Source organism: Urocitellus parryii, chromosome 2 (assembly GCF_045843805.1).
Source record: "Urocitellus parryii isolate mUroPar1 chromosome 2, mUroPar1.hap1, whole genome shotgun sequence".
In the NCBI taxonomy this organism is placed as follows: Eukaryota; Metazoa; Chordata; class Mammalia; order Rodentia; family Sciuridae; genus Urocitellus; species Urocitellus parryii.
Genome location: NC_135532.1, coordinates 161577684 through 161593293, shown reverse-complemented (window position 1 = coordinate 161593293; position 15610 = coordinate 161577684). Strand labels below are relative to the sequence as shown.

At 36.0% G+C, this 15610-nt stretch overlaps 1 protein-coding gene across 5 annotated transcripts; it reads left to right on the top strand.

The window, feature by feature from the left end:
• Positions 1-396: 396 nt before the first annotated feature.
• Rmp64 (ribonuclease MRP subunit p64) lies at positions 397-14410 on the top strand. Of its 5 annotated transcripts, XM_026395688.2 has the most exons (10): positions 473-1078; positions 1400-1499; positions 2710-2864; positions 6001-6080; positions 6429-6560; positions 6987-7064; positions 8587-8942; positions 9257-9318; positions 11379-11635; positions 13937-14410. In XM_026395688.2, exons 3-10 carry the CDS (start codon positions 2829-2831, stop codon positions 14391-14393), a joined length of 1458 nt encoding a protein of 485 aa, XP_026251473.2. In that variant the 5' UTR covers positions 473-1078; positions 1400-1499; positions 2710-2828; the 3' UTR covers positions 14394-14410. The 5 variants fall into 5 exon arrangements, with proteins under 5 accessions (XP_026251466.2, XP_026251473.2, XP_026251481.2 ...); XM_026395681.2 differs by lacking the exon at positions 1400-1499 and having other exon boundaries at positions 397-565; XM_026395696.2 differs by lacking the exon at positions 1400-1499 and having other exon boundaries at positions 473-1124.
• Positions 14411-15610: the final 1200 nt, after the last annotated feature.

Sequence of the window (15610 nt, the reverse complement as noted above, 5' to 3'; positions counted from 1 at the left end):
TTCTTCTGAATGCCATATTTCAGATGCAAGGTGAAAATCTAGAAAACACCCTAGACGGGTAAAAATCTAAATACTAGACCTCTACATAAGTTACACTCTCGGTCTCCAGTACCAGTGCTTGAAGGTTCAGGCTTTCATCATTTCTATCTTCAGCATTTGTAATAGACTCTCTAGTCTCCATGTCTCCAGCCTCTTCCCTCTCAAATTCGTTCTTCAGAGTGCTCTTCCTCTGATGCAGGGTGACCAAAATTGCCCTGTTGAAGAGTGAACAAGGAAGTCATTTGTCACATATAGCAAGGACTCTGCAACCCACACGGTAGAGCCCAGGTAAAGGCTGCCAGTCGCTGTGCTCTGGGCCCCGCCCCTCCCCATTTACCCGCCTTGGCCTTACCCCCCTCCTCTGCCGCTCCACTTGGTCTCTCCCAGCTCCGCCCATTGTAAGCCCGCCCCGTCTCCAAGATGGCTGCTGCCATGCCGCCGGGCCCAGAGCCGTGGAACCGCGTGAGGATCCCTAAGGCGGGGAGCCAGAGCACCATGACCGTGCGGGACCCTGGCGCCTCCTTGAGTGAGTGAGGGGCTGCGAGGAGCGCTGACGTTTCCGGAGGAGCCTTCGGGCCGGCCGGCTCCCGTGGAGCGGGGCGGGACTTCCTGAGTCCGGGGAACGCTGGGAAGGGGCGCTGAGCTTCGCAGGGTATTTCGCGGCACCGGGCAGTGTGCGAGGGCATCTGTCGCCCCCGGTTCTGGCTGTTGTAGTGAACCCACGTGCTAAAGCAGGGCCTGGCTGGAGGGGGTCAAGGGCCAAAGTGCAGCTCCGCGCCCAGAGGACACAGCAGGCGCCGGAATAAAGTGCTGCCTGGGAACGGGCAGAGTTGGCTCAGGCCGCCCGGAGCTTGCTCTTGGACTGTTAAGCCACTTCGGCCCGAGGAGCTGGGGAGTCACCCAAGCACTCTGGACTTAAGGCACAATCTTGCTGGACCTCTGGCTCCTTATCTGTAAAACAAGAATTTGCCTCCCTTACCCCTAACTAACATGATGGATCTCCTGATGCAAATTAGGAGAGTGCAGTGTGAACTCAAGTGTTAGTAACGTGATATATTGCTGGTTTTGGCAGTAGGATGTAGTAGGTAGGAGCCTAGGAGAGTTATTAAACCTTTTTGTGCCTAAGCTCATTTTTCTAATGGAAGTAGAAATAGTACCTTCTTCTTCAAGTCTGTCTTGGGGAAAGCAAGTCTGTACTATATGGCGATAGACAAATGCTAGCATTTGTTAAAATTACATTAATAGAAAAATTTAATGACGTTTTTTAATGTTAAATACAGCCTATCAAATAAATCATCACCTCCGCCCCATTCCCTCCCATCCATCCTTTCAGTTTACCGATTAATCTTCCTTCCTCTAGAACTTTTTAAACAGAATTCCTGTTAGGCATGGGACATTGACTAATTCGCTCCTCATCCCCAAGGCAGCCTTTTTTGTCTTCAAATATTTGGGACAGTAAGGTAATTCTGCATGTTGTATACAAACCTGCCTTTGTGTTACCTCCACCTAGAGTGCTTGCCTTCCCTTAGAGCCATACAACAGTTGACTTCCTTTTTTTGACACCTTTGCAGATTAGGAAACTTCTGGGCACTGGTGTTAAGTCAGATATTCAACTAATATAACTTCTAGTGGACATGGTGGTTTATCTTTTTAAATATGATCTTCTGTTCACATAAGAGATTGGTTCCAGAAACCTCTTGAGTTCCAAAAATCTGCAGATGCTCAAGTCCTTTATATAAAATGGTACAGTATTTGCATATAACCTGCACACATTCTTCTCTATACTTTAAATAATTTCTAGATTACTTATAATACGTAAGTATAATGTAAATGTCATGTAAATAGTTTTTATACTGTATTATTTAGGAAATAGTGACAAGAAAAAAGTCTATACATATTCAGTACAGATGGATTATCCCCCAACCTCAAATATTTTCAATCTGAGGTTGGTTTAATCCATAGATTTCACCCATGGATATAAAGGACTGACTACATATTCTTGTCTTTTTATGGTACCAGGGATTAAATTCAGGAATGCTTAACCACTGAGCCACATCCCCAGCCCTTTTTTATTTTTTATTTTGAGACAGAGTCTTGCTGATTGTTTAAGGCCTCAATAATTTGCTAAGGCTGACTTTTAACTTGTGATCCTCCTGCCTCAGCCTCCTGAGTCTCTGGGATTACAGGTGTGAGTCACCATGCCTTGCTTTTGTCTTTCTTAAAAGTGATATCCGAATATAGTTTCTTTGACTTTAAAGGCTATGAATCTGTCTGTTCTGTTTTGCTTACATGCATAGCAAAATGGGAGATTTAGAGAAGTACGTATGCCCAGCTTCAAAGTATTTAAAGTGTACACCAAATGAGTGACTGTATTCAGATGAAAAAAAAAATTACTTAAGTCATGGTAAAATGCAATGTAAAGATATATGTATTCTTGTTGAACAGATGTTCTCTTAATGATTTCTTGGGGTTTATATCATTGATCACCATTTTCTAACTTCTCACTTATTTAGAATCCTTCGTTGTTTGTGCAGTTGAGGTTGACTGTATTAATTTCATTTTTGATTGCTTTAAAGCAAATAAGGAAAGGTATTTCTTCCAGTGTATTTTTCATATAGTATCCTTAATGTAGAAATACATACGAAGTCTTATTAAATGTCTCTGCTTTAGACCTTTGCGTTGCAGCTGTAATTAAAGAATGCCGTCTTGTCACACGGTTGCTGAGGAGCCAAACCTTAGGTGCAGAAGCAGATGTGTTATGTTCAGTTCTTTACAGCAATCACAACAGAATGGGCCGCCATAAACCTCATCTGGCCCTCAAACAGGTGAGGAGGAAGCCTTATGTTCAATGCCCAGATTGTTACTTGAAGAAGATGTAGATCACACTGTCACTATTTTATTATAATGGAAATCTCAGTAAATTACTTGTGATTTATAGGTCTGTAGCCCAGAGTTAAATGTGAGTCTTTCTGAAACCATTTCAAAAAAGTATTTTTTTTGTTGTTGTTTGAAAGTAAGTATGTTTAGATTAATTCTTTCCCAGTTTTTTCTAATTAGGAAGTAAAAAAAAATTTTTTTCGTTTTGTGCAATCTATGTAATAGTGCTTTTGCTTACCTCAAAGATAAAGTGATCAAGGTAAAAGTGTCAAATATTAACAAACAATTATCTGAGCATATTTAAATCCTAAAAAGAACAATATTTTGGTTTATTGTGGGGCACATAATCTAATCAATAGTAAATGAGTATATGGCAAGTTTTTGGTATAAAGTGGTTTCCTGTAATTATTAGAGCTTAAGACAAAATTGGGTCCTGCAGCTTGGACTAAAACATAGAGTAGAGCCTCTTAAGCTACGTTCATTATGTGTTCATTCATTTATTCACTTTATTTGTGTAACAGACACCTTGCAAATATTGTTTACAACTTTATTTGTGACAGGCACTGAGCTTCATGCTGGGTATATAGGAGTGAAAAAGACAAACATTGTCTCTAAACTTATAGACTCAACTTTCTTGTTAAATTTTTCCTCCCATTATTTAAGGCAAAAGAATGAAAAACTCTTCATTAAAGAAAGATCAGGGATCATGGTCTTTTCCTAAAGATTCCCTAGGATAACTTTTATCTGAGTGGAAGTAATCCAAAAGCAAAATTATTAACTCTTAGATTTAACATATTTTCCTCCTGGCTTCTAGGTGGTATATAATCACCCAGTCAAAAAAAAAATTGGTGTTTTATTGTCTCAGTTTCTTCTTTTTGTGTAGCTCTCCCAACCAATTTATAAGTTGGAACTTTCTCTGCATCTCCTCTTCAGTTCTGACTGCCATTTTCGTGTTTAGACCTTTTCAGCATGTAGTTCTTATTATCCTAACTGATGTTTTTTTTAGTCTGGCTTACATTTTGGTGTATTCAATTTAACAAAACTAGGTTATTAACCATCCTAAAACAACTTTGATTTTTTAGTAATTTTCCATTGTGTCCCAAATAAAGTCAAAACTCCTTCGTTTGGCTCCTGGTATACTCTAATGATCTAGCCTCGTCAGCCCTTGTTAGCTCAGGCTTCTCTCTGGCCTTCATGTATCTTGTGTTGTGGCCAACCTGAACTTTTTTTTTTTTTTTTTTTTTAAAGCAGTACTGGAGATTGAACCTAAGAGCACTGTGCCACTGAGCTATACTCCAAGTCTTTTCAGTCATTTAAAAAAAAAAAAATTGAGATAGGGTCCTGCTGAGATGCTGAGACTGACGTCAAACTTGCAATCCTCCTGTCTCAGCTTCTTGAGTCACTGTTATTACAGGAGTGCACCACCATGTCTGGACAGCCCGAATTCTTAATGTGTTTATTATGTTTGTTCCCTCTTTTGAAAGGCTGTCTCATCTTCTAAGTCCTGGCGGTGATAATTTTTTTCTTTCTAAGATGTAATATGAGTGTATGTTATGGCAATCCCATTTTGAGTTGCATTTTTATTATTAGTAGTGAAGTTGAGTATTTTTTGATTATTTACTATCTTGGCTTCCCTTTCATTTCTCTTATAGCATTTAATACAATCTGTGTTGAGGTACAGTTATTTGTGTATATGTTCCTTATATCCTTTAGCAGGGAACTTGTCTCATAGTGTCTCTCGCTGCTGCAGCTGTTACTATCACTGCTACTGCTGCCTTATATCTCCTTAACATTTCATAGTTTACAGAGAACTTTCACATACATTGAGATTTAATATTTTCTCTTCAAAAGCCAGATACTGGGATTTGCCTTTTAACACTCCCTCAAATGGAGCACAAAAAATATTTTTGATTCCTCTTTTGTGTGACAATTCTTTGAGTGTAGTAAGACTTGTTATGTTCTTCCATGTCCTGTCTCTTCTTTGCTCATGTTCTCAATTTTTTTTGGTCCTGTCTCTTGAATCATAGTTTATTTAGTTTACCAAGCACCTTACCTTTTTGGTTTGTTGTTACCTCTCTCAAAGAGTGGCGTTCAGATTTAAAAACTGAAAAAGATAGCTTTTAAGAAGAATTTAAGGATTGTTACTTTTATTATTCTGAAAATTGCTGTTAAGATAGAATCCTTAACTTTCATTCAACTTCGTAATATACATGTAACTCCAGCAAGATACTATTGTTGCTGGTACCAGTACACATCCAAATCTATACAGTCTTTAAATTATGGATACAGTCCCATGCATACCCTTTGTGTGGAATTTCCTGATAACTACAGAATTCTTGGACCATTCTGTATAATGAGTATCTCTTGCCATTTTTAAAAAATGGTATTTAGTGCCTACTTCTAAGAACTGGATTTTACTGATGATCAAAATGGACAAAATATAGTGTGGCGCTTAGAGAACATTTTGGAGAGAAAGGCAATGAATCAGTCAATCAGTTAATAATGATATGTCAGTGGTGGTAAGTGCTGTGAAGAAAAGGAGGGAATTGAAATTTTAAATAAAGTATATCAATTTTTATTTTAGCATTTAAATATTTTATATATCATCTTATTTTTACTACTAGAAATTGGAAAATGCCTCAGTATATCTCCTAGCATGCTTCGTTGAGATAACATTTGTTCAATGACTCAGTCACTTTTCTCATATTTGTGGTACTTTATAGACTGTTGAAATTTAGTAGTTAATAATTTAATATCTTGTTTTAATGGCTTCACTATTATAAAGCATGTTGCTTCATCAAAATCATAAGCAAATACTCATTTTGGTTCCTTTTATCATGTTCTGGCATTTAGTAATTTCTTAATCATTATCTTATTTGAGCTGTTTGTTGAGTAGGATAAATTCCATATTTGTAACCAGAAGCAATTGTTTTGGGTTTTGGATTTCTTTACCCTTAAACAAAAGGTATTCTGTAGTATTTAGCTTGTTTTCACACTTTGAAAGTAAGGTTTCTTTGCTTTCCTGGTCATATCAAGTGAACCCTGACTGCATTATACTGACTTGACCTGCTCTTTCTTTTTCAGGTTGAACAATGTTTAAAACGTTTAAAAAACATGAATTTGGAGGACTCAATTGAAGATGTATCTGAGCTGCTTTCTTCCACGTAGGTGGTCTATTGCTTTGTGTTGTGGTGGGCTGGGAACTTGATGTCCTGTCGTGTTTCCCCTTTAGATTTTTCTCTTCTTGGTGGTGGGGTATAATCAGTTATACCTCAGCTATACAATTTTGTTTTAATAAGGGGCACCTGGTGTTTGTGGTTATCTCCTTCTGTTGGTCTGTGGGAAAGAGTGGAGTGACTTTGAAAGCTGGATCACAATAGGCTATATTGAAACATTAGTTGGTTATTGTTGAGTATACTTTTTGAGCTTAAAATAAGTCTTCTCTTGAAAACTGCTATAGAAATGTTTTTTTGTTTAAAAATGAAATAATGCACTTTTCTGTTTTTGTCAAGTGAAAGTCAGCCTTCATCTGCCAAAACGTGTGTCATCCCCAGCCAACCAGTGGTGGAATTGGTGTTGATGAAGGTTTTGGGAGCCTGCAAGTTGTTACTCCGCTTGTTGGACTGCTGTTGCAAGGCATTTCTGTATCCTTTAATCTATTAAAATAACTTCCTGTGAATGGGCATTGTCTGGATATATTTAACAGTATTTCTGTTTGAAAGCAAGGGCCTGATAAATGTTATAACCTGTGAGAATTTTAAAAATTTTGTTTCTTGGCCTTCTTTTCCTCGTAATTGGTGGATATGGCCATTGCCAGATATTCTTTCTCTAGCACATATTATCTTCAAAGCACTGGCAGCTAGAAAATTCTTAAGCTTAGAAGTTAAATTTAAGAACTTTGAAGTTATGTTGATTACTATATTTTTACATTTTTGTGACATTAAGGGGAACATGCTTTAAGTCTTCAAGACGATTCTTTTTACTTTCAATGTATTTCTTCTTTCATAATTGTAACTTGCAAAGCACAGATTACTTTTGTTTTGTTTTCCCACCTTAAATTGATTCTCCAGCTTAACTGTGAAACATCTAGGATTGCAAGAGTTTATTATTTTAAATCTTGTGATGGTTGGGCTGGTGAGCAGATTCTGGTACGTAGATGGCCTTTAACATAAAAATAACAGATTTTTATTTCTTTTTCATTTCCCTACCTCAATCTAGGTTTCTTATTAGTAGTTTTTATATAGTTTCATTTCATATTGTTTTTTCATGGGATGCTGAAGGTGCAGGAGTCCCTTTCTTCATCTGATCAGTTTACTTTTCGTAGATTGGGAAGCTAAGTGCTGATGATTATGTCAAAGGAGTAGGCTTTGAATCTGAAGCCAAAAAATTCAGCCTAACATTAAACAACTGAGGAAATGAATTCCTAGGATTTAGGATTTGGAATAAAAAAATTGGTGGCAGAGATTGCATTGCAATGGGCTTTTTTTTTTTTTTTTTTGGTATTAGATATTTAACCAAGGGGCACTTTACCACTGAGCTACATCCCTAGTCCTTTTTTTGGGGGGTGGGGTGGGGAGGGACAGGGTCTTACTAAGGTGCTTAGGGCTTCACTTAGTTGCTAAGGCTGCTCTGGAATTTGTGATCTCCTGTCTCAGCTTCCTGAGCTGCCAGGATTAAAGGTATGTGCCATAACTGGTGGGGCTATTTAAAATAATGATATTCTTATGCTGGCTGTACCATGATTCTTTTTGCCACTTAGTTTCTAGGTTTTTTAAAAAATATTTTTAGCTATAAATGGACACTATATCTTTATTTTTATTTATTTATTTTTATGTGATGCTGAGGATTGAACCCAGTGACTCACAGGTGCGAGGCAAGAACTCTACCACTGAGCTAAGCCCCAGCCCCTAGTTTCTAATTTTTAATGAAAGTGAAAAATACAATTTGATATTCCTTATGTGCTATAGATTTTCCTTCCTCCTGAAACAGCACTGTTTTTAGAGGCCTGTTTAGTTGATGTAAAGAAAACTTGGCAATACTTGCAAACTAAAGAGACGATCTCTTGAATTTCTTAACATGTATATTGTGAAAATGATTTGATGAATAGTTAGACTCAGAATTGGTTCATTAGCTCTAATTTTTGAATGTAAAACTGAAAAATGTAGAAAATTCTTTCTGCATTCAGTGACTGAAAACCTTGCTTTGTTGTCTTAACTTGGATCTATCATGTACTATTTCTTATCACTTTGCTTTTTATTCTGCTTTTTCTTAATCAGAGGGAATACCATTTGAATTACTGTCATTTATCTTAAAATGTTTAACGTTTGTTATTTTCTGTAATGAAAAGAGATTTAACTTTTGCTTATTACAAGCATACATGCTTATCTTATAAACATAAACATGTGAAATATTTGAAATTTGCTTAAAATCTCACCATTAAGATAAAACCACCTATTAAATTTTTATGTGCATAATTTGAGTATTGTTTTGTACTTGAATTTGTCTGTTGTTCTAGATTAAACCAACTATTTGCAACTTGCATAGTAGTTTGTTTTTAAATCTATACTGATAGAACTTGATAACCATTTGTTTTCAGTTTTGAATCTTATAGTTTATTATGTAACCTACATTGTAATTACTAGCTAATCTATGAGCTCCTGTTCTTTCTAGGGTTCTCTATAAAGGTGTTTTAAGAAGGTTGATTTCTTTATATGAGCCATTGTTTGGATTACTTCAAGAGATCACTAGGATTCAACCCATGCCTTACTTTAAAGGTTTTACCTTTCCTTCTGATATTGCTGAATTTCTAGGACAGCCCTATCTTGAAGTCTTTAAGAAAAAAATGCCTACAGCTTTTGCAGCTAAAGGAGTAGCTAAGCTACTAAATAAACTCTTTTTAACAAAAGAACAATCATCAAGGTCCAACGAAGACACTTTACTTAGAATTTCCAAAAAAGCCAAACAAATGAAGACCAATATACAGAATAATGTGGATCTTGGACAGCCAGTAAAGAATGTCTTCAAAGGTAATTTGCTTTGATATACTACATATTCTAATTAAATAAAACTTTTAAAAGCATGATGTAGTCATACATTGTATAGAAAGAAATTCTCTGTCTCACTGCTGAATGTTAACCCACCCTGATTAGAGAGGTATAGTTACACCTATGTTTTCCAAGGCTGAGCACTTAAAAGTTCTTTGTTAGAAATAGTTTTTTACTTGCTTTATTCCCTTTATTTCTTTTGTAGTAACTTGGCAAGAAATGTGCACTTAAGAATTTGTTGGAGATTTGGAAATACCATTCCTAAGTTTTTCTATCTGATTTTTCTACCTCCACAGAAAAGTCTACAGGATTTGATGTGAGGTCTTTCTGCAAACAGCTGAAACACAAAGCCACTGAGGTTTGTCTGACTTAATTTAATACAGCTTTTGATTTCTGCTAATTTGTAGAGGATGTTACTCACCAAGAACAGGGAATAAATCCTAGTCCTCTGTTTATGCCCAGCTTTAAGGTTGGTGCCTTATTAGTTGTGTGTATGCTTTTGAATGAATAGAGGCAGGGAATTTTTTAATGCTTCCAGTTAATTCAGTTAATAGAATGCTTTCAAAAATGTTTTAGTATGAGTTTCTTTAGAATTTTAAAGTGACCATAACATCGATTATAAGTATGGACTACACTGCAGTTTAAGAGTATGGGCTTTGCAATCAGACAGATGTTTTGAATCCTAGCCTTGGTTTATACTAGCTATGTGACCTGTCAGTTCCCTGGTCTCTTCATACCTCTATTTTATAATAATAGTATGAACCTCACAGTGTGTGGATAGTTTTAATACATACAAAGCGTTCAGTGGGATCTGGAGCATGCTAAGCATTTAATTGGTGTTAGACATTACTAGCAATTGTCATCATTTTTATCATCCTCTTCATTTGTTATGAGGTTATTTTCTTCTTATTGAGTTCAAACTTTAACATGATTCCTCTCTTCAGTTAGTGCCTGTAAATTCTGTTTGTTCTGTACTTAACAGTTAAGTATGTCAGTGTCAACCTTTTTTCACCATAATAACTACTTGATTTTTATTATCCTTTATCTTTGTAAAATGTCTTTCTTCTTATTTCATTTGTTGTTTTTCTTCTTCCATTCTATTTAATAATTAATTATTAATCATTAATCATTTTTAATAAGTCACAGTTTTTACAAGGACTTCAGATTGCCAGAGGGAGGGATAAAAATAATAGCTAATATTTTCTGTGCCTGACATTGCTCTAAATGTTTTATGTGCATTAACTTATGCAATCTTCTGAGAAGTCCTGTGAAGCAGATAATTTTACTACTGATTTCATGTTTCAGATGGGGAAATTAAGGCATAGAAAGACTAAGAAATTGCCAGGCCACACACTGAATTAGTGGAAGAGCTGGATGCAGGCAGTATATTTTCTTTACTACTATTCCAGGCAGTATATTTTCTTTACTACTATTCCAGCCCCAAAATATTTTTAATTCAATTCTGTCTCTGAGAGTTGTGGTACCTTGTGATCCTTGAAACTTTTGCAGCTTATCCAGCTGCTTGTAGATGAGCTGGTTTTGAAACTGGTTGGTTGATGTCCCTTTTAAAAGTAATCACTACCATATTTTTAGAAGTTGACACTAATGTGCCATTTGCTTTTAAGGGTAAACTTGTTTTATTGATTACCAAACAAAATGTTGATGGGTCTCTACTTTTATATTTTGCATTTCTTTTTTAAGATGAGTGTGAGAAATTTAGAAGGTAAGCTTTGAAAGGAGAATAGAAGCAGACTTAGTAGGTGGCATGTTTTCATAGGAAATAGTAAAAGTTAGTAAAATCCAAACTTGACTTGATATATAGAAAGAAGGGATTGAAAAAATAAAGGTGCCTTGTAAGAAAATGGTTTAACTGAAATGGAAATGTTGCTCACTTAAGCATTTTTAACATGTTCACACTTTGTTAATTAAATGATTGGTAGGTCTGCTTTGTTGGATACTTTGCAGGCTCCACGTCCCCCCATCCTCAAGTATTTTCAGTAACATTTATGACTCATTATTGAAGAAGGTTACTTAGCAGATAGACCAGCTTTGAGTTTAAAGGTTCTCAATCCAAACTGAAGTGTTTTTCCATTATTAGGCTTTGACTGGTATTTAACCATTTGGAGTTTCATTTTTGTATGTATGTTGATGTGTGCACTAGAAATATTTATATTGAGTTTCATGGGTCCATCTAATTGAACTGTCTTAGTATAGAAGTGGGGAAAAAACAAATTGTGCTAGGAGCTGAGAATAAAAAATTAAGATTTTTAGGACAAAAGGATAATACAGCAAAAAGTTTTCCTTCTTTTAAAAAAACTGATTATTTTAAACTTCTGATTGAGTCAGCTTTCCTTCTTGTCATATATTTACAAATCATTAATGTATTTAATATATTTTTTTCATCTTTTCATATTTTAGGAGACCAGCTTTGAGTTTAAAGGTTCTCAATCCAAACTGAAGCCAACAAAACATTCTCAGAAAGTGATAGGAACTACTCCTGCCAGAAATTTTGTGCAACAATTCCGAGAGGCCAAGACTTTCAAACAACTCTCTGAAGCAATCCAAATGGCAATTACATGGTGCAGGAGCAAAAAATTCAAGGCTCAGGCTACCTTTCTGGGTAACAAACTTCTTAAAAGTAACAGGCTTAAACATGTGGAAGCTCAAGGTTATAGGTAAGGATATTACAAAAATTATATTTCTTTACTTTTTCTGTTGTTGCTCAGGGCAAAAGTATTTATATTCAAGTCTCTTTTCTTTAAAATAGGATGTCTAGCAGCTCTAACTGTGCTGAAAGTGAGATCTACTCAAATTGTAATTTCATTTCTTGCTTTTGTCATATGGGCATAGTTATGTTATTGGGAGAAAGAAAGCAAACTTAGGTTAATTGGACCTACTCACTAGTACTTTTTATCATTCCCATCTATTCATTCAGGAAGCATTAAGAATGTCTGGTGTGCAAAGCTTGAGGACACTGCTGCAGGAGGAAGACTGGTTCTTAGAAAGCTCATGCTTTAGTGGGACAGGTGGCCTTTCTGCACACAGTGTAGTGAGATGAAGGTGTGAGTGCAGGAATGGGAGCCTGCACCTCAAGGTCCACCACACCAGGCTGCCAGCATCCAGGGTCAAGCTAGATGTTCAGAGGAGTTACTCCTCATGTATTGATGTCTTTCTTTTCCTGTGATTTTTATACTCATAGAACTGTTTATGATTATAGGCCAGTGTTGCCTGAAGTTATTTGAAGTTATAGCTACTTCAGGGCTCTTATTTTTACTGAAAATAATAGATGCTGATGGTACCAATTCACACAGACAGGCATAAATATCCTTATTCCCTTTCACATAGGCAGTTATCACTCTGACTAGTTTTTTATGTTCAAGAAATATTCTATCACACACCATAATTTCTTACTGATAGCCATAAACATGTAACTACCCAGGGCTTTATAATGTTTCTTGTGGATGAACCACCGTAACTATCTGAAATTTAAGGTTTGTTTTAAAAATTATGAAAAAGATATTTCTACTTTAGAAAAAATGTGGTATACAATGGGGATTTTTGTAGCAAATTCTCACAACAATGCTTGGGAGAAGTTGTTGAATATTCCTAGGGATGAACTAGAAGGTTTTTAACATTGGGATCCCCTAGAGGTCTGTAGTCATCTTAAAGGGATCTATTCTAGGGTTGGAAATTGCTAGAGATGGTGAGAGGCCCTTTATTCAAGATTGGGTTGGATGAGGCAGAGATGATGATTAAAAGTTAATGAGAAAGGGGAGATAACCAGGGAATGAAATTGATCAAATTATGTTATGCAAGTATGAAAGTGTCATGATTCCACTATTATGTATAATTGCAAAGCATAATAAAAATGATTATACAAAGAGGGAAAAAAAAGATCTCATCAGCTTACCTGAAGGGAACAGCTCTGAAAGTGGAAGGAAGGGAGGGAGGGAATGAAAAAGGAAGGAAGGAGTTAATGAGAACAATCACAAAGTTGCTTATTGGTTAAGCCACTATTGTCTGTACTTCCCTTAGTGCTCTTTCACATTGTCCTATTTAGCTGTTTCTTTTTTTTGGTACTACACTTTATATTTAATTTCCACAATAACTCCATGAGGTAGGCAGCATTATTCTCATTTTATACATGAGGAAATGGAGGATTTTTGCATAAGGTGTAATTACTGGAGGCTTAGAACTCAATTCAGGTTCTCTAATTCCTGTTCCTATTCATTCTCTTTTCATTTCAATATAAGAGTTACACCTACACTTTCTCTGTTAAATGTCACCACTTAGAGTAAGACAGTAGTTTTGAAACAGAGATCATGGATTACTTCAAATGTTTGTATTTGTTTTAAAAGTAACAAGGGAAGTGGGATAGGGAGTGTAGACCTATGTTAATATTTTAAAATTTGGCCATTACATTGAGGCAGTTCAGTAAGCATTGATGAACCTATGGTAGTGCACCCTATTTAGAAACAAAAATACTTTTTAGAATCAACTGTTTGAATTCAGAATTTTGAACACTTGAAGATGATGTGCTATAGACTGCATTTCAGGTAGCTCAAGGTTACCTGAAGTTTGTATGTCAGAGGACCTGATTCCTTTTTTCTTGTTCATTTCCTCTGTCAACATGAGTTGCTTGTCCAGATGTGAATAACTGTATACTGATGGATTTTTTTCACTTGTGATGTTTTGCATTTCCACTTCTGATACACTATGAGGGCAGAGTTCATCATTCAGCAAAACAGACACATCTGCCTATAGTCTGAATCAGAGGGAGGTTTTGCTCTGAAAATTTGAAACTCCAGTTTCCTTATTTCCTTCTTTTATGATTCTGAGATTATACATAGGGAGAGGACTTGGAAATAAATTGTGTCCTTTTCTGTAGGAAGTTGGTAGAAAGGAAACATGTTTAAATAGTGCTTGAATTATTTGCATCTCAAAAAGTTCAGACTTTTTTTCTTTTTGTCTTTTAGTTTGCCAAAGAAACTAGAGTGCATAAAAACATCTATTAGCAACTGTCTTCTTTGTGGCTCAGGAATCAAAACTTCAAAGTATCATCTGAGACAAAGGAGATCACAGAATAAATTTTTTCTGAGACAAAGGAAACCACAGAGAAAGTTGCAGTCAATTCATCTGAAGGAAATACAGCAGTTCTCTTCAAAGAGTGCTACAGACACCAGTGCTAAGTGGAGACTCTCATGCCATACAGTTCAGAGAACTGATCCTGGTCCTAACAGTAAGCAGCTCTTGAGCAGACTTTCAAGTCCTGTCAAACAAACTAAGGAGCAACAGATTCATGAGAACCTCCTAGGAAGCAATGGAAGTGAATGTGATTCATGGATAAAAATACAAATAAACAAAGAGAGTATGCCAGAATCTGTTAAGGAGACAGATGACATTGATGACATTTTTGCTTTAATGGGAGTTTAGATGTTCATATGTGAGACTTTTAAGTAGTTAACAATCTGAGTCAGTCTTCTGCTGTTTTAAGAGGAGCTGCTTCTGTGTAACATCACATAGGAGTTCATTTTGGTTCAGTAAACATTTATAGTTGCTTTGTGCCATTTATCAACAAGTGTTTATTTGGTTTTGACTACATGACAGGTATTAAGATGAAAAGTCTGTCAGCCTGCCCTTGAGAAACAAATGTAATTCCTTCACTGGGGCTGATAGGTCCCTGAAAATTTGAATAGTTTTATGATTTACCAGGGAATGAAGACCTTAATAATAAAGTTTGCAAAAACTCCTGTACCTTAAGGTAAATAGGGAGTAAATTGGAGAGTAGCAAGGAAGTACTCTTGAGGGTCACTTAGTCCTTTAAGTCCACCTCTAAATTCCATCCATTGTGCTGTCTTGTTTATGTATTAGACTGAATTATCAAAAAGACTTAAAAGTTTTGTCAGTAATTTGTATTTATTACCAGAGACAGGGCACAACCATTATTTCTCTTCATTTGTTCACCTTATCCCACAGGAGGGTACATTAAAATACTTTTGAAGTTTTTCAAGAGATTTTTAGTTATTTGTTAATATTGTTTATGTGGTACCAATCAAGAATTTTTTTTCCCCCCTAGTAAACCTTTTCCATTAGGGATATAAGATGGCTTGTGGTTATGTGTGAAATGCAACAGGATAACAAAGAAGTAAAGGAAAGTATTAGGAGACACAAAATATGTCCTGGAGTAAAGGTATAATTTGTCATTGGGTGCTGATGATATTATCTGGTATTTGTATGTGCTTGTACAATTGGCCTGAGAGGCTAAATCTTCATGTATTTCCAAATAATGATGTTAAATTTGAGGTATTGCTCAAATGTACAGACTTGACTGGAGTTAAGTTAATATGCTTCTCAGGTAGCCTTAAGTTTTATGTTGTTTCAGAGACAGGAAAAGAATACAGTGCCCTCACATATTCTACATCCTTCCTTTCCTCAGCCATCCTACCATTTTTTTCCCTCTGTATTTCCTTTCCATTTTTTACCCACCTTTGTTCTTTCCATCTGTTTTCTTCATTTTCTCACTTATCTGTATCAGTGGTTCTTGAACTTTTCACTTTTTGGAGTCACCTGATGAAGTTATTTAAAAATAGAATCATAGCCTCTTCTCCTAGATTGATAAACATGGACCAGGGTTGAGGCCAGAAGTCTGC